The sequence below is a fragment of the Symphalangus syndactylus genome, chromosome 8 (assembly GCF_028878055.3).
Source record: "Symphalangus syndactylus isolate Jambi chromosome 8, NHGRI_mSymSyn1-v2.1_pri, whole genome shotgun sequence".
In the NCBI taxonomy this organism is placed as follows: Eukaryota; Metazoa; Chordata; class Mammalia; order Primates; family Hylobatidae; genus Symphalangus; species Symphalangus syndactylus.
The window spans coordinates 93154066-93176971 of record NC_072430.2 but is presented as its reverse complement, the minus strand read 5'-3'; the positions used below and the strand labels follow the sequence as shown (position 1 = coordinate 93176971).

The window sequence follows — 22906 nt, the reverse complement described above, 5'->3', positions numbered from 1 at the left end:
AAACAAACAAAAAACCTAAAATGCCTTAACACAATTTCAATTTTTAAAAATAAAAAAGTGATACATTGCTATTATAATTAAAAATATAATATTATATGCAAAAGAAGGAAAGCCTCTTTTCAATTTGTGGTCAAATGTCCGAATAAATATTAGCAAAGCTAATTATGCTAAGAAATAGAAACATTTTTGTAGCTTAACATTAATTTAGTGCTAATGCCTGAAAACAGTTTTATGTATGCATGAATTAAGTTGCGTGAAAGAGATTAAAACAGTGTGGAGAAAATATGGTGGAAATGGTATTAAACTAGACAGAAAACTCTTGAAAATATATAGATTATATCATTTATTATAGATAATGATTTGCAAAAGCAGCCAAATTATAACAAAATAGTTGTTTCTTTTTTGTTTGTTGATTTGCTTAAGCATGAAGATTTCTGTGCATTTTTTACCTCAATATGCCTATGTTCTGTTAATTGACAGGGTCTTCCAGGTCCTTTGGGCCCTCCAGGTCCTGCAGGTCCTACTGGAGAAAAGGTAAGTCACAAGTTGTTAATTTGTACACTCAAAATTATGAGTCCTGAATAGCTGGCTCTTTCATAAATCTTTTCATTTTATAACATATGGTATCTGAGCAAGATCATTTCAGAGTTCTTGTCCACTATCTCCTCCTACACAGTGACCAATGTCCTAAAATTATATTATGTTTAGCTACTGTTTTGGACAGTAACCATCTAAAATCTGCTTTCTAGGGTGAACCTGGTCCTCGAGGTTTAGTTGGCCCTCCTGGCTCCCGGGGCAATCCTGTAAGTGACTGTATTTTGGTGTTCTTTAGTGTGAGATTGAGCAATAAAACAATTCATCATTTTGTTTTGATATTTATATAAAACAATGCTTATTGGTTTTAGGTTATGTATAACTTCCTGGTTTTTAGCTTTTGCTTTTCTAATTAAACTTAAAAATTATCTGCTATACAATCTATTAAGTGTAGTTAGGCAGCTTGTTTACTAGCTAATTTGGAGGCTCTTTTGAGACTTCTGACCTTGGGAATTTTGTTCTATGACCTATATCTTTATATAATCCTTAAGGGCCTTCCTTAAGCAATATGTGTAATTTTTCTATATTTATATGTCTAACTATCAAATTTATATGATCATATTTTAAAATACTGTTCCTGTTTAGAATAATGTGTGAAAGCTACAGTAATCTTTGTCTCCTTCTAGGGTTCTCGAGGTGAAAATGGCCCAACTGGAGCTGTTGGTTTTGCCGGACCCCAGGTATAATTTTCAAATATCCCTAATTTACAAATAAACACTTACCTCGTTATAATAAGTTTAATGATTATTGTCATATGTTTTGAAGTCGCATTAATTCTGGAAAATTTATAGTTTTCTAGACAATATTCTCATTTTCAATACATTTTTTTATAGACTGGCACAAAACTTGAGTTTGTGCTAGTTAAGCTTCTATAATTATTTGTTACAATAAAAATGCAGTGGGATAGCTTATTTTTTAGGCTGTTTTGAAAGATCTCATCAGAGTACTTTTTTTCCTTTAGTATGCTTTAATACTGATTATAAAGCACTGTTTCACAATATATGATTGATACGTTAGTAATAATTACTCTAAAGTAATTTGTCTATAAGTCTTATAATCAATTGCTTGTTTGTATAATTTCGTATAGGGTCCTGATGGACAGCCTGGAGTAAAAGGTGAACCTGGAGAGCCAGGACAGAAGGGAGATGCTGGTTCTCCTGGACCACAAGGGTTAGCAGGATCCCCTGGCCCTCATGTAAGTTAACAAGAAAAAGGCATAACTTGAGTCAAGTGCCCCATGTTTGGAGTGTACATTCAGCCTCTTTTGCTTCACTACAGTGCTCTTTTGTTTGTTTCTATTTAGGGTCCTAATGGCGTTCCTGGACTAAAAGGTGGTCGAGGAACCCAAGGTCCGCCTGTAAGTTTATTTGATGCTCTGCAAAGTATGCACAGCTAATTCTAGTTATCTAGTGCTTCCTGGTCATGTAAAAGATAATTTTCGTCTGAGGCTGAAATAACAAATTATTACCTGTATCAACTGTACTATAGTGCAAAGGGCACTTAACTCAGATGGAGATTTGGGTTAAAATCAAGTTTGTAATCTTGGAGACCCAGGTGCCTCACCTGTAATGTAAGTAACATATTACCTATATAAAAGAGTAAATAAATAATGTGAAAGCACTTTAATTCGATTATATAAAATATCAATGTGATTCTAGTACTACTTGCATAGAAAAAGGAAAATAGTGCCCTTCCTACCAGTTAATCTAGATTAATTCCCCAAAATATGGGATTTGTATGAAGAAAAAAAAATATTGCTTACAACATGAAAGGAAATCTAAAGGCTTCAGTCTTCCTGTGAAAAAAAAATCCCAGGAAAATACATGTAACTAATTTATATTACCTTAAAAATTGCTTATATGATATTCTGGTTCTAGGGTGCTACAGGATTTCCTGGTTCTGCTGGCAGAGTTGGACCTCCAGGCCCTGCTGTAAGTCAACTTAGTGAGTCAAGTCACTGATAGTGAAATAATTACACACACACGTATACATTTGAGTTAAATTTATTATTTTATTTAATTTCTTAATGGTGTGTTTTCTTATTTAATAGCTCTTATTCCAATAATGCATACTGGTATTTCAGCAAAGCAAATCATCCTTAATAATCTAGTGTTTCTTGGAGGAGCTAATCTGCAAGTTCTTTTTAGCCCCAATGTTTTTTTATTATTCCGTTTAAATACTGAATACTTACAGTATTATGTGCGAATAATTATTCTCTTCAGTTAAGATGCGACTATGAAACTTTCTTTAATAAATGTCATTCATTATAAGATCAAATCATAATAATAAATAATTATCTCAGAATGAAGTATTATATATTCATCATTGGAGTGGAGCCTTAAATAAGTTTGAAAATTCAAGTTAGTTGCACCACTCTTTAAAAATTATTCAAAGGAAATTGACCGCAAATGATATTTAGATTTCCCCCTGGGGAATGAATCTACAGCTGTGTTTTCTTTTGTTTTGTTTTGTTTAAATCCTGTTGAATGACTGATTATCTAACAGGCAGAATGAACCTGCGAGGCTTGGACATCTGCATCTGAGGCAGACAGCGTTATATCAATCACTCTTACTTGGCTTCCATTTTGCCCTCCTGGGTGTTTCTTTCTTTCTTATACTAGGGAGCTCCAGGACCTGCGGGGCCCCTAGGGGAACCCGGGAAGGAGGGACCTCCAGGTCTTCGTGGGGACCCTGGCTCTCATGGGCGTGTGGGAGATCGAGGACCAGCTGGCCCCCCTGGTGGCCCAGGAGACAAAGGGGACCCAGGAGAAGATGGGCAACCTGTAAGTTTGGCGTATCTGTTCCAGACCACCTTCAACTGAGATATTTACAAATAGAAACCCATAATGATCAGTGCCACAAAAATGCTTAAATATTACGCTGGGCACATTCCTGAAATTTTTGAAGTGCATTATGCCCTACAGATTTTAATTTACAAATCTATAAGGCTTTAGGAAAAATGTGTATATATATAGATTTAAAAATAGCAGTAATGGATATGGTATCTAAAAATGAAACCAAAAAAATTATTTGTTAAATGTTCATTATGTATGAATAACTTTAAAAATATATGTATATTGTATTTTATATGCAAATGCCTTTAAATACTGTGTTTAGATAACTATTTTTTCCTTATTGTAAAACTTCCTTTTTGTCTTTTTATAAAGAAAAAAAAATATTTCTCTGAAGTTACCTCTTTTATTGAGTCAGTATTCACATTAATCTTCAGTTTCTTTCCAACGGATGAGCTGTTTTCACCTTTAAATAATGTTAGAGGTTCTGTGTGGATTACAATTTATGACTACTGATATGTAGTATGATTTTGAGAAACAGAGAACTTCTTTTTCATACTGAAAAACCTGTAAAGCTGTACCCAACTTATTGTAAATTCCTTGGGTACAGTTTTGCCCTGGATAGTTTCTGATTTTAGTTTGTCCTCAATATTAGGGTCCAGATGGCCCCCCTGGTCCAGCTGGAACGACCGGGCAGAGAGGAATTGTTGGCATGCCTGGGCAACGTGGAGAGAGAGGCATGCCTGGCCTACCAGGCCCAGCGGTGAGTAGCTGCATCAGTCAATATTTTATCTCATATGTGCAATACAAATTGTTTAGAGAATTGATTTTATTTTTTTTGCTTGATGAATAGATTTAAACAGTATTGTCGGGACATTAATTTTTAGTATCTTAAAAATCTTTTGATCTTAAATGTCAAATTCTTAACTACCTTAAAAAGTCTTTGAAAATATGTATTTGTTTAACCCTGAGACTAGACAAGTAGGCAAATAAGGATATGGATTTTTGGTGACCTTTAAATCCTTCTTCAAAGATTAAAAAGATCCCGGAGCTAGAGGAGGGGGATAATCTCCTGGTGAGTAGGTAGTGTCTTTTTAAGTAAACATGCTTAACAAACATACCATATTTCACAGTAAACCATCAAGGGGAAGACATAGTTGAGCTAAAGTAATATTTGAGGTGAATGTAGGGGGAATGCTGAAGAAGGATCTGAAGGTAATCTCCTGTTCCCTGGAGGGTGCTTTAGGATTTTATATTCCCTGGAGTATGGATAAAAGTTTGATTCAAAGTTAGCTTTGAAGAGACTAAATTTTATTGCTAAAAGATTACAATGCTTGAAAAAAATTAATGATGTTTTCATATGGAATGTAGACAGAGAGATGTATGGGATCTTGGAACTGGGAGACATGTGGGTTGAAATATGAAACCAACAAAGTAGGAGCTAAGGGATGTCTTATTGTTATCAGAAGTGAGCCAAGGATGTGAAAGTAAAATCTCTCAAGAGTGAGATCAAAGTATCAGAATATAGAAATAAAAGAACAGACAAAGCGGAATGGGGAAAAAGGATGAAAGTGATGCAAATTCCAGAAGGGCAGCCAGAATCACCTATGGTACACATGATTAGAACCCAAAATGCACACCTGTGCTGGTGGCAACAGATGGTTGGTTTTTGGTCCCTTAGATATATCGAGAGGAGTCTGATAGGAGGTGGGCATGCCTCTAAGAAAGCATTATGATTACATGAGTGTTTTAAGATAATGCAAAATTATTATTATAGAAGGAGCCCAGAGGCACCATTTTGAAAACTTAGCCTTTATGGGAACTAGCATTCTTCAATTTCTTCACAAGTGTTTGACATTTATACTTCTATTTCAGGGAACACCAGGAAAAGTAGGACCAACTGGTGCAACAGGAGATAAAGGTCCACCTGGACCTGTGGGGCCCCCAGGCTCCAATGGTCCTGTAGGAGAACCTGGACCAGAAGTGAGTACTACAGTGAAAATAACTCTTCTCTTGTTATCTGGTGTCATGGGAACAATTTTTTCATTTAGCAATTGATTTAGAGTTTGATTGCATATTTGACCTTAAGAAAGTTTCTTAGTAATGTTATTTGATGTACTCTACTTCCCTAGAGAGTTGGCTAAGTGATGACATAAAGAAAAGGTAACAGGATCGGTGTCTTTGCACTGACCTTCATCTAGTCTGGAGCTAAGTATTTCAGTTCATTTAAGCTGTTGCCAAACTGTTTTGAAGGTGGAAGGACACATCCATTCATCTTTCCCCTTGTTATTATTTCATTTTGTAATGGTGTATTTATCAAAATTGCCAGGTTTTTTGGTGATAGGATTAATATAGCTATTCTAGCTTGTGAAAAGGGCAAAGTTAGTAGAGATCATTTTACTTAAATTTCACTATAAAGTAACATAATGGATATCATGTTCCTTTAGGCACTTTTGGGAGGAAATCAGTTTTTGATAGGCAATTCGAGAAGTTAAAGGTTGGAATATGCTCTGTTCAGCGTTTTAAGGAGTGAATCATCAAACAGTTAATGTAACATTTTATTGAAAGAAAGAATCAATAGCTTTTGGAACAATTTTTGATCAAATAGTAAAGACATATTTATGAAAAAAATCACAATAAAATAGAAAATGACGACTATATATTTCTTAAAGTAGTTTCATATCATTGAAACACAGTTATTTTATTTCAAAACTTTAAGGATATTATTTGAATAATCTTAAGAAGTAAATGTAAGAAAAACCTTTCATTGGTAACACAAGCAAAACATAAAGTGGCAAGAATGTAATTGTTATCTATTTCAAAATATTTGTGGATTTTTCGTTTTTCAAAATAAGAAATATAAATGAAGAATATGGATTAAGTAAGAATGTGTTAATTTTACAGTAATTCAAAATAATGAAAAAGAGTAGAAACCATCCTTCTGCTGACATTTGCATAAATGCTAATTTACAGTTTATAAAACATGCTGTCATTTTTCTGACAATTGGAATGAGGATTTTTTTCATTACTCAGTTAAGTAGTTTTTCAAACCATTATTCTTTATAGGGTCCAGCTGGCAATGATGGTACCCCAGGACGGGATGGTGCTGTTGGAGAACGTGTAAGAGCCATTTCACTTATTATAAAATCTAAAGTCATGCAAATCTGAAATCTTTTTAACTTACACTAAAAACTGTCATTTTTCCTGATAGTTCCAATGCACTTCTGATTTTTCTGAATAACAACGTTTCTGTAAGGCCATAATTTTTATATCTTGTAAATGAAATGATATTTGAATATACAACAAATTAAGATGGTATTTTTTCAGAGCAGGAAGATAAAATTGATTCCATCTTTGGTTTAACATAAAGGCTTTGGATGAGGATGTATATGAAGTGTTCTAAATTTTAAACTCATTAACAAAAGCATGAAAGCCCAAATAGTGCTGTGTCATGTCTAAATTTTTCCATTCACCATCTAAAGTGAATGTCCTATGAGAATATAAGCCATGTGGCTTTTTAAACACCGTATATTCTATGATGTGTTTTAAAGTAGAATGTGCTGAACTGAACATGTCCCCAACTTTCTCTGAAGCCCCAGTCCCTTCTGGCAGTTGCACAGTCGTCTCATGCTGCTGAGATGAGCCACTGAAGGCAAAATCACTCCCCACTTCAAAGTCTGTTATGATGTAATTAAAGCTCATCATGTAGCAGAATGGGCTTTGGAGCCAGTCAGACTTGATTTGGAATATTGTTTCCCAAAGTAATTAACTATGTAATCTTAAGCAGATTTTCTGAACCTCCATTTTCAAATGCTTTAAATATAATTAATACATATGCCATTGGGCATTTGTGTATGAAATGACATGTTTAAAACTCCAGTACAGGATAGACACTCAACCTCATATGAAAAAAAAGGGGAAGAAAGGATTTGGAGGAAGCTTGGGCTAAGGTCTGCTCATCTACTATAATCCACAGACTGCAAATTCTCTTGGCATCTTGGGCTTTTTCCTTTGTCAGTATATGCTATATAGTGCAGCCATCTTCAAAGGTTTTGCTGAAGTAATTATGAACATCTATAAATCTCTCTACTTATTTTAAGTTGCCATCGCCCTTTTAAAATCACAAGTTTAAATAGTTGCGAAGGAGGTGATTCCTGGTAAATTCTAAATGTACAAGTGCTTTAAGTTTTTTTTTTTTTTTTTTTTTTTTGAGACAGAGTCTTGCTCTGTTGCCAGGCTGGAGTGCAGTGACGCAATCTCGTCTCACTGCAACCTCTACCTCTTGGGTTCAAGCGATTCTCCTGCCTCAGCCTCCCCAGTAGCTGGGATTGCAGGCCGTGCCACCACACGCGGCTAATTTTTGTATTTTTAATAGAGACTGGGTTTCACCAGGTTGGCCAGGATGGTCTCGATCTCTTGACCTCATGATCCACCTGCCTTGGCCTCCCAAAGTGCTGGGATTACAGCCCACTTTGTGAGCCACTGTGCCCGGGCAAGTATTTTTTTTTTTTTTCAAAACCTTGAAGTTGCCAATTTAGCTTATTCAATGTATTGTGTTCTGTAACCTAATTGCGAAAGTTTTTCTAGGTTGATAAATTTATCAGTCAAGACAATTTTTTGTCAGAAAATATAGTCTGACTTCATTTTTCAAGTCAAATATTTATGTTTAGACATGTTCATATAACGCTTATCTCACCTCTGACTTCTTAAGGAGACAAGTAATATTTGGAGCCTTGTCGTAATTGTGTTGTCTGGATAAAATAAAAAGGAGCCTCTTTATTTTCCAAGTCCTTCGTAGCTTTATACTCAAGTAAACTGTGCATTCTGGAAAAGTCCCTTAGTTCAGTGCCTAGAGGTATTTATTCCTTGGGACATTGCATCATAATAAGATTGCAGATGGTATGATTTCTGCTTTTCTTTTACAAAACGGGAGAAAGTGGATTATTTAGGGGAAGTAAGGAAGGATAATCAAAATTTAGTTTTCTGAAAGAATACATATGGAGACGAAAATCTAGAAGGTGGTTTCCTTAAAATTTTCTTTGTTTTCACAATCTTTGGAAAGTCTTTGTGTATTCCAAGTATACCAATATTCCAGCTTAAAGATTGGTGCTCTAGAAAACATGTTAAATTCTGGAGGTGATCACTCCTGTACTCCAATGATCTTGACTGTGCAAGCAATAGGGAGTAGGTGAGGGAAAGGATGAGACTTGAAATTAGGAAGAAATAACTTTATTCTTTTCAGTTTCACTTATTAATTAGTAAATATAAGTAAAATAGTTAAGTAAAATAATAAGTAAAAATAAGTTTTAAAGGGCCTATTTTTCCTATTATTAATACTATAAGAATAACATGAACATATGGAATATTGTTGTTTTATACTAAATGTTAAAAAATAATATCATGGTTATTCTTGTCAGGGTGATCGTGGAGACCCTGGGCCTGCAGGTCTGCCAGGCTCTCAGGGTGCCCCTGGAACTCCTGGCCCTGTGGGTGCTCCAGGAGATGCAGGACAAAGAGGAGAACCGGTAAGGAGGGAGTCAATTTCACACTGACAGTTTTGCACACCCATATGCTATGTTATAAGCTGCATATAGGCACACACACACATAGTCATACATGTGCACTTTGTTAAGGACTCTAAATAATGAATGATAAACAGCTAATTATGAACTACTATATGTTTCTTAGTCTGAAAGGCAAAATTTCGTTTCTAAGAGGGAATAGAAAATACTGATGCTTTGACTTCCATCATCTGAAAATGCTGTAGTTTCAGAATGTAATAAGTATGCATCATGTTAAATGTAAATGAATAATGTCTTACTGTATTCAACTAAGGTGATACTTATTCAATGAAGTCAATGAATAAAATTGACCATAAAAGTGTCATTGAAGTTATAGTGACCACAGTCTTATCTACACATGGACATTTGCCTGATTTCAATTAATTAATCGTTAGAGTATGCACATACACACACACACACACATATATAAGCATCCAACTGTAAACATATTGTTGACATCCTATATCTATATAATATGTGAATATCTTTTACATGCCAATTTTTTTTGTAAATTTCTTTTAGGGTTCTAGGGGTCCTATAGGACCACCTGGTCGAGCTGGGAAACGTGGATTACCTGTAAGTTCTCTATTTTTGTTTTTTAAAAAATGTTTTCTTACATAAAATATACTCCCAAAGAAGTATAATTTAAGATTCATAATTGAAAAATATGAAATTCCTCAAGCTTGAACAAAAATATTAAAAATTATACGAGTTTACACTTATTTTTTAAAATAATACGAGTTTATTTTTATAATTTTAACACAATTCTTCTGAATTTAACCATGAATTGTATCAATAATCATGGAGGCTTTTAAAGTCACAGATTTCTCCTAAAATAATAGGGATTATAGTGCATTTCTCTCTGAGCTATTCTAAAAACTACATAGGAAAATGGATTTGAAAGCTCTCTGTAAACTTGAAAAGCACTATTCAAATATTATGTTTCATTTTCAACTAGATTTTTCTTTCTGTGTTCTGATCTTTGTGCTATTTGCAATCAATCACTTTCAGGTTAACATTGTTATATAGATGTCTTACCATGAATGAATCATCTCATATGCAATCTAATAGGTCATATGCTTTTCATGCCCATCAGGTAAATCAATGTCTGTTCTCAAAAAGAACAATTATACTTTGAAAATCATGGCCATATTATTAAATAATTCTCCTCTTTAATTTGAGCTTGACTGGCGAATATTTTATAGTTGCATAGCATGTCAAGTAACAGTGTTTTGAACAGTTATAGAAACATTGTAATTTTGTTTTCTATGAATAAATACATTGCAGTTAGTAATTCAAATAGGTGCCTTCTGATTTAGTTTATTTTTAATTATGAAACTTTGGGTCATCCCCCAAATAAAAGAACCTTTCAAACATTATGAAAAACTTCAGACTGATTTTGATAGTATTTAAATTTACATTGTTATATAAAATATGTAAAAGCTACTGAAATCATCTTATTTTTATTATAAATGGGTCCCTATACTGTATGATAATTAGGAAATATAAATTCAAAATCAAAACAATAAGAGAAAAATTAACCTGAGAGCCAGTTGATTTGATGATTGCAGTCATCTTCCAAAATCAGATAAATAGGGATTCAATTATATTTTGGGAAAACACTAAAAGCAACAGAATCCAGTTCTATAGTAGATGACTGTATGCCACTTGTCAGTTTACTGTGAACCACTGTTTTCCTGGAGCTGTTTTTAATTTCCCAGGACTTAAAACAAAACAAAACAAAACCAACACCACCAACGACAATAACAAAACATCTGAGATTGATCAGATAATTTTCACCCCTTCTCTGGGTATAGCTTCTATCTCAAAATAAGATCCTTAACTATGGCTTTCTTTGTAGTTTCTCAGCATCAAGATCACTGGATTTGGTTACAGATATTGCAGATATGGGATAACTTAAGAGTTGCTTTGTTCTTTAGAGGAAAGTGGCTTAAAGATGATATTTCTGTTTAATTTGTTCAAGCAAGTTTTTGCCAATTTCTTAATATAGTTGCAGCTGTCATATCCAGCTAGTTTATTTGCATATGTAAATGTAAAATAATTTCATTGTTACACATGGCAAGTATGAAATGTTTTAATTTAAAAGCATCTATATATGGTAGCAATATTTTTATATAATAATATCAACTAAATATGTGAAACATAATCTTTAAAAAACATTTCGGATAGGCTAGATCAAACAAAAATATCTAATTTTAGTATGAATGTAAGATAAACATTTAAAAAATAAATCATTAGAAAAGTATTGTTATGTATCTTTTTTCAGTGATTACCTACCATTCCTTGGGAAAAATAAACAGAAATTTCTAGGTCTAATACTATTTAGATAAGTAAATATATTAATCCATATAAAATACCATGTTCAAAATTGTAGCAAATACAATTATAAAAAGTAAAATTTTAGTAAATTTTAGTCTCAACAATAATATGTAGCAAGTAATTTTCATGCCATATCTCTATTTCTAGGGACCCCAAGGACCTCGTGGTGACAAAGGTGATCATGGAGACCGAGGCGACAGAGGTCAGAAGGGCCACAGAGGCTTTACTGGTCTTCAGGGTCTTCCTGGCCCTCCTGTAAGTTATTCCTTTAAGTATTATTCTGCCCTGCAGTTGAAAATACACGGGTATCTTGACATGAATGTTTATCCGTCTATAAAATAGGTGGATATGTTTGTATCTTATTTTCAGTTCAAAGAATATCTTGATGAATAACAAGTGATAATTGCCAATAATAAACTAAATTTTGTAGGGAAGAAATAAAGCAGAAGCTATAAGCACTGTTCCTCCTACAGGTGTCTTTAACATTGGTCAACTCATGTAGACATTGCAGAGATTGATGACTTTTTCAAAGTAGTTTATGCTGCTAAAGTCAATGATAGCACATTTTTGAGATTGGCACAATGCAGGATCCAAATATTTTGGCAACATTTTTTATTGTATTCCTACTTAGGGTCCAAATGGTGAACAAGGAAGTGCTGGAATCCCTGGACCATTTGGCCCAAGAGTAAGTAACAAAAAGTAATAAGTTGCAGGTGTAAATAATAATGCCTTTGTTGATGTACTGCTAATGCTTGAGTATCATTTTCATGGTATTGAAGCTGGAGTTGGCTCGTCTTCTCTGAGGTTGGCAACACACATATGAGACAAGCTATTTAGCAATTAATTTTAAGTAGAAACGTCTTGAATATGATATATTACCTCATGGGCCCGCATTAAAATTTCTTATCTAGGATTTGGATATATTCCACTGTTAGTTCATTTTGTTACATTGTGTTAATTTAAATTTCTATTAAACTTTCACTTTTTGAGATGATATAATAGAATTTGCTATGAAGTGGAGACAGATTTTGAAGGTGAATATATTTTGTCTTTTAAGTAATTGTGATAATTCCTCAGAAGTAGTTTACATAAGGCTAATTTGGAAGTAAATAATAAAATGAAGCCAATAGTTGAAGCTTTTAGAAATTCTCCATTAGTATTAATGTTGCTTGTAATAAGTCATTGATGGCATAAGAAAATTGGTATACATAATTATTTAGGAAAATCGAAAACATTTTGTAGAAAAAATTAGAAAAAATAATTTAAAAAATCTTGGTATATCTGAATACAATGTAAACAAATCATACATAAAATTGAGAATAATAGTACCAGATGATATTCTGAGGCATAAGCACAGAAATTTCACTTAAACACTCCAACTTCTGTCATTTTCTTATTTCAAGTTAATTGAATGTCTAAGTTTATAATATGTGAGGTTTAATGAAAGTTACTACCAATAAAAGTAGGTGATTAGTCCATTAAAGATGTAAACTCATATTTGTCTTTTACCATGCATGGATAATGGAAAATTCTTATGTGATGAAATCATAAATGTTACAAAGTACCAGAAGTTCACTTATTAATCAGTAAGAAAATGAATCTTAGAAATCACTGTAACAGCTCCATATGTAAAATAGTTCTTTGATTAGAGAAAGGCATTGTAAAATTTTTTCTTCATAGAATCTAAACTACAGTCTTTGTTTCTTGCAGGGTCCTCCAGGCCCAGTTGGTCCTTCGGGTAAAGAAGGAAACCCTGGGCCACTTGGGCCAATTGGACCTCCAGGTGTACGAGGCAGTGTAGGAGAAGCAGGACCTGAGGTAAAGTCACAAGGGTTTACATGCAAGAAATGCTGCTCATTTCAATAGCTCAGATTCCGTCCAAGAAATGTCTGTGCAGCCCAATTGACAAGAGACTTAAGGGACCCTGAAAACAAACCTAGAAGTCACACAAGAGTATAAGTAACTATTTCAAGTATTTTAATACAGATAAGTTAGAGCACATAAAATCAGAGTCCAACCTACCCAGACATTAACATAATATGATACTAATAAGAGCAAAGAACAAGTTATAATTGTATTTATAATTAAAGTAATGAAAACAATGATTTGCTCTTAAGGGCAATATTTTAAATGTTTGTGAGGTATAGTTATTACTTCATAAAAACTCCATAAAAATGCTGGACAATGAAGAGTATGAAATTGAAATTTTTCTCCATCGAAAACATTCAGGGAGGACTTTGATTAAAACTTTCTGTAAGAAGTTTCAGTAGTGTTGACTTCAGGATGATACAAAGCTGTATACTATGTTAGTTAGATCCTTGCTTCTCAGGTCTGGGAAACATCTTCATACATCTTCCATGCACAGGTGTACTCATGTGCATGTTTGTATATGAGCTTATGCTTCTCTCTCTGGTGTTTCTTCCTCATTGGTCTTCTTTACCTTTTCTTCCTTACTTTTCCTTTGCCCTTCCGAGCAATACTGTTAAGCCATATTTACTTCTTATGCGGATCAAATAGTCTTATATTTCCTATGGACAAGAGAAATGTTTTCTACTCATTTATTTCTCTAACTGTGAATAGGAAACAGCTAGAGAATTGGAATACCTTCGGCTTATGTGGCTGTTGATTGACTTTACTTTGTGATTCAGTGGTCCTTGATATATTAGAAAAAAGTCTTTTCTCCTAAAATTAGTGTAAAGGAATGCATGGACTCAATATATGACCTTAGAGACAGAAAGAAAAAAAATTATGTAACAGCCCTTTGAGAGTGAGGAAACATTGGCACTGAAGGTAAATGCAACTTGTCTGGAGCCATATAACAAGTGGCAGAGCCAATAGTAGAACTCTAGCCTTCTGGAGAGTTCTTGCTCCCAGATCTTGCTCTCTACATGAGATGTGGACTGTGTGTCTCTTCAGGTTGTCACCTGGTTCTTTCAAGTTGCTGAGTTCTTCCTTGGGGAAGTGCAGAAGGGAATTAATAGAGAGGATCCATTTCGTAGTCTCTGCCACCTTTTGTGCTTATCTCGCTCTCATTTCAGTGTGTCTTATTTGGCAAAAAAAAAAAAAAAAAAAAAAAAGCGGGAGGGCTCCTTATTTATGTCAATTCAAAGGCTAAGGAAAACTGGGCACCTTGGCACACACCTGTAATTCTAGCTATTCAGGAGGTCAAGGTGGGAGGATTGCTTGAGCCAGCAGTTTGAATCCAACCTGGGCAACATAGTAGCAAGACCTTGTCTCTAAAAACCAAGACTATTTCTTCAATTTTTCTTAGGACAGATAATTTTTATCTGTACAGGAATTAATGCACATAAAAGGACCTCCTGTGTTTCTCTCCCTCTCATTTAGAAGTAGGAGTTTAATTCTCTTGTGGATATTTTCTTGTTATTGACATGTAATCTTATAGAACCAGCAGCCACCATTACCCCGCATGCTTTGTTCAGCTTCTGTCCAAAAACACTTTTAAAACATTTTGGTTGTACCTTGACCAAAATAGTTTGCAAATGAACACACATATCTGCATGCTATTAACATAAAATATGTTGTATCTTCAAGGTAAACACCTGAGCAAATATTTTGCGCTTTGATCTTTATTTATCTTGGATGCTGACTTGAAGATCTGTTGCCTGAAAAATGGTTGGGCATCATTTCTCATCCTTGAATGTTACAGCCTGTTAGACCACCCACATCTAGTTACGAAAGGGCGCAAGTCATAGATCTCCCTTTACTGTCAAATTGGAGTGTCTCATTGGAACTCCCTATGAACCAAGTTCTACCAGTTAAGTAAAACATGTGTTAAATGTCTTTCCGGTCTCTTTTTAATTAGGGCCCTCCTGGTGAGCCTGGCCCACCTGGCCCTCCAGGTCCCCCTGGCCACCTTACAGCTGCTCTTGGGGATATCATGGGGCACTACGATGACAGCATGCCAGATCCACTTCCTGAGTTTACTGAAGATCAGGCAGCTCCTGATGACAAAAACAAAACGGACCCAGGGGTTCATGCTACCCTGAAGTCGCTCAGTAGTCAGATTGAAACCATGCGCAGCCCCGATGGCTCAAAAAAGCACCCAGCCCGCACATGTGATGACCTAAAGCTTTGCCATTCCGCAAAGCAGAGTGGTGAGTAGACAGCAGCCCATGTGAGAAAAACCCATTGTTTCTGATTGTTTTATTCTCAACTGCATTCCAAAATATGTTACTGACTTTCTACTTAGTGATAGATTTGAGATAAAAATAGTAAACATATCCTGGAGCTTATAGTTTAATGGTGGAAACAGTCAATTTTGTGAAAACATTAAAAAAATGCTCAGCATCACTAATTATCAGAGAAATGACAATCAAAGCCACAATGAGATACCATCTCACATGACTCAGAATGGCTGTCATTAAAAAGTCACAAAACAGGCTGGGTGCGGTGGCTCACGCCTGTAATCCCAGCACTTTGGGAGGCCGAGGCGGGCAGATCATGAGGTCAGGAGATCGAGACCATCCTGGCTAACATGATGAAACCCCGTCTCTACTAAAAATACAAAAAATTAGCCAGGCATGGTGGCGGGGGTCTGTAGTCCCAGCTACTCGGGAGGCTGAGGCAGGAGAATGGCATGAACCCGGGAGGCAGAGCTTGCCTGTGAGTTGAGATAGTGCCACTGCCTGGGTGACAGAGCGAGACTGTCTCAAAAAAAAAAAAAAGTCACAAAACAACAGATGCTGACAAGGCTTTGGAGAAAAGGGAATGCTTATACACTTATTGGTGGGAATGTAAATTAGTTCAGCCACTGTGGAAAGCAGTCTGGAGATTTCTCAAAGAACTTAAAGCAGAACTACCATTTGACCCAGCAATCCTGTGACTCGGTATATACCAAAGGAAAATAAATCATTCTTCCAAAAAGACCCATGGATTTGTATATTCATCACTGTGCTATTCACAGTAGCAAAGACATGAAATTGACCCAGATGTTTGGTAGATTGGATAAAGAAAATGTGGTACATATATGTGATAGAACATTATGTGGCCATAAAAAAGAATGAAATCATATCCTTTGCAGCCACATGGATGCAGCAGGAAACTATAATCCTAAGCAAATTAATGCAGGAACAGAAAACCAGATATCATATGTTCTCACTTAATAAGTAAGAGCTAGTGAGCACACATGGACATAAATATGAAACCATAAACACTGCAGGCTACTACGGGGGGGAGGGTGTAGATGGGAGCGAGGGTTGAGAAATTACCTGTTGGATACTATGCTCACTACTTGGGTGACAGGATCTGTACCCCAAACCTCAGCATCATACAATATCCCCAAGTAACAAATCTGCACAGGTACCCCTTGTATCTAAAATAAAAGTTAACTTTTTAAAAAAATGTAGTATAATAGATGATATATCCTATTAATAATCAAGTTTCATGATGGTGGTTCCATTTCCATCCAGAAATCTTTAAATATTGATATTTTTGTGGAGTAAAAGCATTTCGTGGAAATGTGGAAAATACTTGCTTAAGTATTGTTCAAAATATTTATTTAATTGCATGACCTATAAGTGTCTTCATGTTAACATACTGTTTGATCATCAAGCATATATTTCCCACATTTAAATATGTAATTCCTTTCATGTAGTTTAATGTTCTATGAGTCTTTTGGAATCTCTCCTGGCAGGATTATATTATTATGAGGTTCCAAGACATTTTGGAATCAAATAGTTGTTCTGCCTTAGCTGCATGTACCAGGCTTAAAGTTTACCTTATTCTGTCATTTTAATTCAATACGATCTAGAGAAGAGGGATCCTAAGTCACCGGAGACAAATGAGCTACAAAGAGCTTAAGAATTTAAGTTAACTTTGAAATAACATTGACAGGAATAGCTAAAATTATTATCATTGAAGAAAGGACAATTTTATTAACTCTATACATTACATTCTGGCACTTTCATTTCATTTAAAATGCAATTCTCACATATTGTTTATATAATATACACACAAATATATATACACACACACCCATATATGCAAATGCATATTAAATTGTGTATTTGACTGTATGCCTACCACCAAGCACTGCCTTGGTATTTCCTGTTTTAAGAATCTCTTATATATGAGAAGAGTAATTTTAAAAAGAGCCAATGAAATGATTCATAGCATTCTAATTGTAATTCAACTCATTTATTACCTTTACTCATAGTTTTGATGTTACATTATTTTACATTATTTTATTACATTATTTACATTATTTTGTTATACTAATTCTAATTTGCTTTAAAATATTGGAAACACATCTATTTTGGTAAAGCCACTTACTGTAGATTGTCTCTTTTCGGTATTGTTTTCTCATCTATAAAATGGGGGTAATGATATTTCCTTCACATGGATGTTTTGAGCCTTAAGTACATGGTTTGGCAAAGCGCCTTACAACCTTACAATAGCGACTAGAATGTAGAAAGGCCCCCAATGCATAAAAGGGGCACTCTTGCTTAAAAGAATCCTTAATCAGTGCGTATATATTTTCAAACCCTCTGTTAATTCTTTTGGAGACTTATAATCATGATTGAGATTGTCTTTATTTAGTAAAATTTCTATTTTGAAAAATAGGTGAATACTGGATTGATCCTAACCAAGGATCTGTTGAAGATGCAATCAAAGTTTACTGCAACATGGAAACAGGAGAAACATGTATTTCAGCAAACCCATCCAGTGTACCACGTAAAACCTGGTGGGCCAGTAAATCTCCTGACAATAAACCTGTTTGGTATGGTCTTGATATGAACAGAGGGTCTCAGGTAATTTAATATGCTTACTTAAAATTGTATTCTTTACTTTTTACTGCTTATTACATATTTTTGATTTATTTAGGACTTTGCTATTTTTTTTAACCAGGCTTATTTTACCGTGTTTATTTTGAAGTGATATAGTCTCAGTTAAAATTGTAATACCATTGCATAAACAAGGTTTTGCTATGAGTCAAGTTAACATAAATTTTGAATTAAAAATTTTCTCATTGATGAAATATAGAAAAGTAATTATTTTTACTGTAAGTTTCTCTAATGTATGTGACATGGACTGTGCAGTGTACCAGAAGGGATAAACTATATTGCCACAGTTGATAAACAGTTATTTCCGTATATTCAGCTTCAGGAGACCTGGTTACCTCACCGGGATCACGTACTGACTTTGGGGCCTTATAAAGTCTCTGAACTTTTTGGAGACTCGTTTTTGCCAGTTTAAAGTAAGGGTGATAATATTTATTCCATAGTTTCCATGTGGATATAAAATTCTTAGTTTAAGGTCTCTTGTACTATGAGATAGATGGTAAATTAATATTAGATAACTGCTATAATAATGTTTAAATAATTGAATTATTTTGTAAACTTTTTAGTACTATTTAAACTTAAGGCATTTTTGTAATGTTATGAGGTCTATTGATATTTTTCTGAGTCCCAGTCTACCCTGTTTCTGTCATGGTCTGGTGTTCAGACAACTGTCTGGCCTTTCCACTGCCTGTTGCAATGAGAATATTTCATTCTGCATCTCTTTATGGCAGCCTAATTGAAATTTTCTTCTCACTTCTGCTTCTGACCTTTTCCTAGAAATCACATTCAGAATAAACACTATATGAGAACATTATGGGTGTATACAAGATAAGCTGTTATCTATCATTATTTAATGAGCACAACATTTTAAATTTTAAATATAAATAGTTGAAATATAATTTAGCTAATATAATATGTAAAATAAAAGCCCCAGGTGGGAGTGCTGAAACCAAAGCTAAAAGTAGAAGGTGAGTAGGAAAGAGTCTCTAGAAAAGATTTTTTGATTATTTTTGTTAGCGCATGGAAAACTTTTAATATGTATTTCCTACAATTATATAATGGTTGGGGTAAAAAGATTTTATACTACTAGTTAATTCTAATTTTTATTATAATTGGCAATAAAAATGAGTTATTTTTGATACGTGAGTGAAGCAGATTTAAAAATACTTATGCTTGTTCTGGTGAATTACTGTTATTATTGGTTTCATTACCCTTTGTCTGGGTTAGTAAGGACAGAGGTTGTTTTGAGTATTCATAGACATTTTAAGACATGTTTATATGTACAGGTAGAATAGCTTGCTTTATGACAAGAATTAAAGTAATACTCTTCAAAATTGATTTATCTGAAATCAATTTATATATTTATCTATACATGTGTAAGGCATTATGAAACACTTCAGTCTTGTGTATGACAAAGACTCTTTGTTTTCTAGTTTGCTTATGGAGACCACCAGTCACCTAATACAGCCATTACTCAGATGACTTTCTTGCGCCTTTTATCAAAAGAAGCCTCCCAGAACATTACTTACATCTGTAAAAACAGTGTAGGATACATGGATGATCAAGCTAAGAACCTCAAAAAAGCTGTGGTTCTCAAAGGGGCAAATGACTTAGATATCAAAGCAGAGGGAAATATTAGATTCCGGTATATCGTTCTTCAAGACACTTGCTCTGTAAGTACTTTTCGATCTACGTTGATATCGTTGAAGAAAAAAATATTTTTGTTAAAAATACCATTATGGCACTGGAACTGGGGGAAATTTTACCTTGTGTATGAGCACAATAGCAGTTTGTTTATAGTCATTCCTTTGTGTAAACTTGAGTGCATGTTAGCACATGAAGCATGATAGAGGTTTGAATCCATATAGTAAAGAAAGAACTGGATCCCTAAGATCTGATCCAATTCTTCTGAAGACTTTCTTTGGTTCTTTTCCAAGTTATTTAACTTACTGAATCTCAGTCCTATGCTTAAAATTCCTCATTTCTAAAATGTGTAATCCAAGATACTTTATTTTTTCTAACAATTTGTAATTCTCCCCGCTTGCATATTGAGATATAAAACAAAAATAATACTGAATAGTGAATTATAGTTTCATTTGTGAAAAACAAAAAAGCTTTCATAATTTACGTTGCTAGTGACCATTTGGGAAGCTGCAGAAGAACCAAGGAAATTTACTTAAAGCATGAAAGAAATTCTGTTACATAAGTACACTAATATCTCACTTTATGTCTTCATTCCTTTCTTTTAAGTAGTACTCTAAAAATTATTGCCTTTGCATTATAAAAGTTGTCTGGGAAGGTTGCTGTCTAACATACTTGGAAAAAATTGTATGTACGTTTAACCCATTGCATCATTTAATTTCAGAAGCGAAATGGAAATGTGGGCAAGACTGTCTTTGAATATAGAACACAGAATGTGGCACGCTTGCCCATCATAGATCTTGCTCCTGTGGATGTTGGCGGCACAGACCAGGAATTCGGCGTTGAAATTGGACCAGTTTGTTTTGTGTAAAGTAAGCCAAGATACATCGACAGTGAGCACCACCATCAATGACCACCACCATTCACAAGAACTTTGACTGTTTGAAGTTGATCCTGAGACTCTTGAAGTAATGGCTGATCCTGCATCAGCGTTGTATATATGGTCTTAAGTGCCTGGCCTCCTTATCCTTCAGAATATTTATTTTACTTACAGTCCTCAAGTTTGAATTGATTTTAAATATTTTTCAATACAGCAGTTTAGGTTTAAGATGATCAATGACAATGACCACCTTTGCAGAAAGTAAACTGATTGAATAAATAAATCTCCGTTTTCTTCAATTTATTTCAGTGTAATGAAAATGTTGCTTAGTATTTATGAGGAAATTCTTCTTCCTGGCAGGTAGCTTAAAGAGTGGGGTATATAGAGCCACAACACATGTTTATTTTGCTTGGCTGCAGTTGAAAAAAATTAGTACCCTTTTGTGACCTCTCATTCCAAGATTGTCAATTAAAAATGAGCTTAAATGTTTAACTTGTGATTGAGACCTACATGCATGTCTTGATATTGTGTAACTATAATCGAGACTCTTTAAGGAGAACCTTAAAAATAAAACACCAGTTTCTCACTGTCTTAAATAGAATTTTTAAATAGTATATATTCAGTGGCATTTTGGAGAACAAAGTGAATTTACTTTGACTTCTTAAATTTTTGTAAAAGACTATAAGTTTAGACATCTTTCTCATTCAAATTTAAAGATATCTTTCTCCTCTTGACTCAATCTATCAATATTGATAGAAGTCACACTAGTATATACCATTTAATACATTTACACTTTCTTATTTAAGAAGATATTGAATGCAAAATAATTGACATATGGAACAAACAAACGTCCAAGGACTCTAAGTTGAGACTCTTCCACATGTACAATCTCATCATCCTGAAGCCTATAATGAAGAAAAAGATCTAGAAACTGAGTTGTGGAGCTGACTCTAATCAAATGTGATGATTGGAATTAGACCATTTGGCCTTTGAACTTTCATAGGAAAAATGACCCAACATTTCTTAGCATGAGCTACCTCATCTCTAGAAGCTGGGACGGACTTACTATTCTTGTTTGTATTTTAGATACTGAAAGGTGCTATGCTTCTGTTATTATTCCAAGACTGGAGATAGGCAGGGCTAAAAAAGGTATTATTATTTTTCCTTTAATGATGGTGCTAAAATTCTTCCTATAAAATTCTTTAAAAATAAAGATGGTTAAATCACTACCATTGTGAAAACATAACTGTTAGACTTCCATTTCTGAAAGAAAGAGCATCGTTCCAATGCTTGTTCACTGTTCCTCTGTCATACTGTATCTGGAGTGCTTTGTAATACTTGCATGCTTCTTAGACCAGAACATGTAGATCCCCTTGTGTCTCAAAACTTTTTTTTTCTTAATTGCATTTGTTGGCTCTATTTTAATTTTTTTCTTTTAAAATAAACAGCTGAGACCATCCCAAAAGACAAGCCATGCACACAACTTTGGTCATGTATCTCTGCAAAGCATCAAATTAAATGCACGCTTTTGTCATGTCAGTGGTTTTTGTTTTGTGAAATTCCTTTGACCATATTAGATCTGTTTCATTTCCAGTAGTAAAAAGGAGATGTGATGGTATACTTTGTTTGCCATTTGTTTAAAAGATACAACAGATACCTTCTATCATGTATGTACTGGCTTATAAATGAAAATCTATCTACAACATTACCCACAAAGGCAACATGACACCAATTATCACTGCTTCTGTCCTTAAAAATGTCAGAGTACTATTATTGATAAAAAGGGCAAGCAATAGATTTTTCATGACTGAATAAACTGTAATAATAAAACATATGTCTCAAAGTTATCACATATGAATTTAGCCTAATTGTTTACAGTTTTGTTTTCAATATTTAGTTTACAACATCATTTTCCCCTAAACTGGTTATATTTTGACCTGTATGTCTTCAATTTGAGTATTTATATGCCTGAATACATGTGTGAGTTTTGTTTTACTTCCTTCAAGTCCAAACTATACAGATTATATAAGTTCATATAGATGAATCAGAAATATGTGGTAATACTATTAAGTCACAAACACTAACAATTCCCAACTACGGAAATAACAGTTCTTATTTGGATTTTGGGAATGCTACCGATAAAAGCCTGCCCAGACCATTCCAAAGCTCTCAGATTTCTTGCCTATATATTAGACCTGTCAGTGGATTTCTTTACTTTCATGTCCCATAGACACCTCAAATTCTACAGTAGAAAAAGTGAAATAATCTACATTTGGGGAGGATGGTGGCATACATTTA

At 34.2% G+C, this 22906-nt stretch overlaps 1 protein-coding gene across 1 annotated transcript in view; it reads left to right on the top strand.

Moving 5' to 3' along the window:
* Positions 1–22147, top strand: part of COL5A2 (collagen type V alpha 2 chain) — a 387742-nt gene extending 365595 nt beyond the window's left edge. Inside the window, exons 45-63 of the mRNA XM_055289974.2 lie at positions 481–534; positions 750–803; positions 1221–1274; positions 1682–1789; positions 1898–1951; positions 2472–2525; positions 3216–3377; positions 4042–4149; positions 5262–5369; positions 6453–6506; positions 8804–8911; positions 9470–9523; positions 11435–11542; positions 11919–11972; positions 12998–13105; positions 15111–15402; positions 17870–18057; positions 19521–19760; positions 20453–22147. Coding sequence (XP_055145949.1) covers positions 481–534; positions 750–803; positions 1221–1274; positions 1682–1789; positions 1898–1951; positions 2472–2525; positions 3216–3377; positions 4042–4149; positions 5262–5369; positions 6453–6506; positions 8804–8911; positions 9470–9523; positions 11435–11542; positions 11919–11972; positions 12998–13105; positions 15111–15402; positions 17870–18057; positions 19521–19760; positions 20453–20599 — 2109 coding nt within the window. The 3' untranslated portion in view covers positions 20600–22147. The remainder of the gene's footprint in view (positions 1–480; positions 535–749; positions 804–1220; positions 1275–1681; positions 1790–1897; positions 1952–2471; positions 2526–3215; positions 3378–4041; positions 4150–5261; positions 5370–6452; positions 6507–8803; positions 8912–9469; positions 9524–11434; positions 11543–11918; positions 11973–12997; positions 13106–15110; positions 15403–17869; positions 18058–19520; positions 19761–20452) is intronic.
* The last annotated feature ends 759 nt before the right edge of the window (positions 22148–22906 follow it).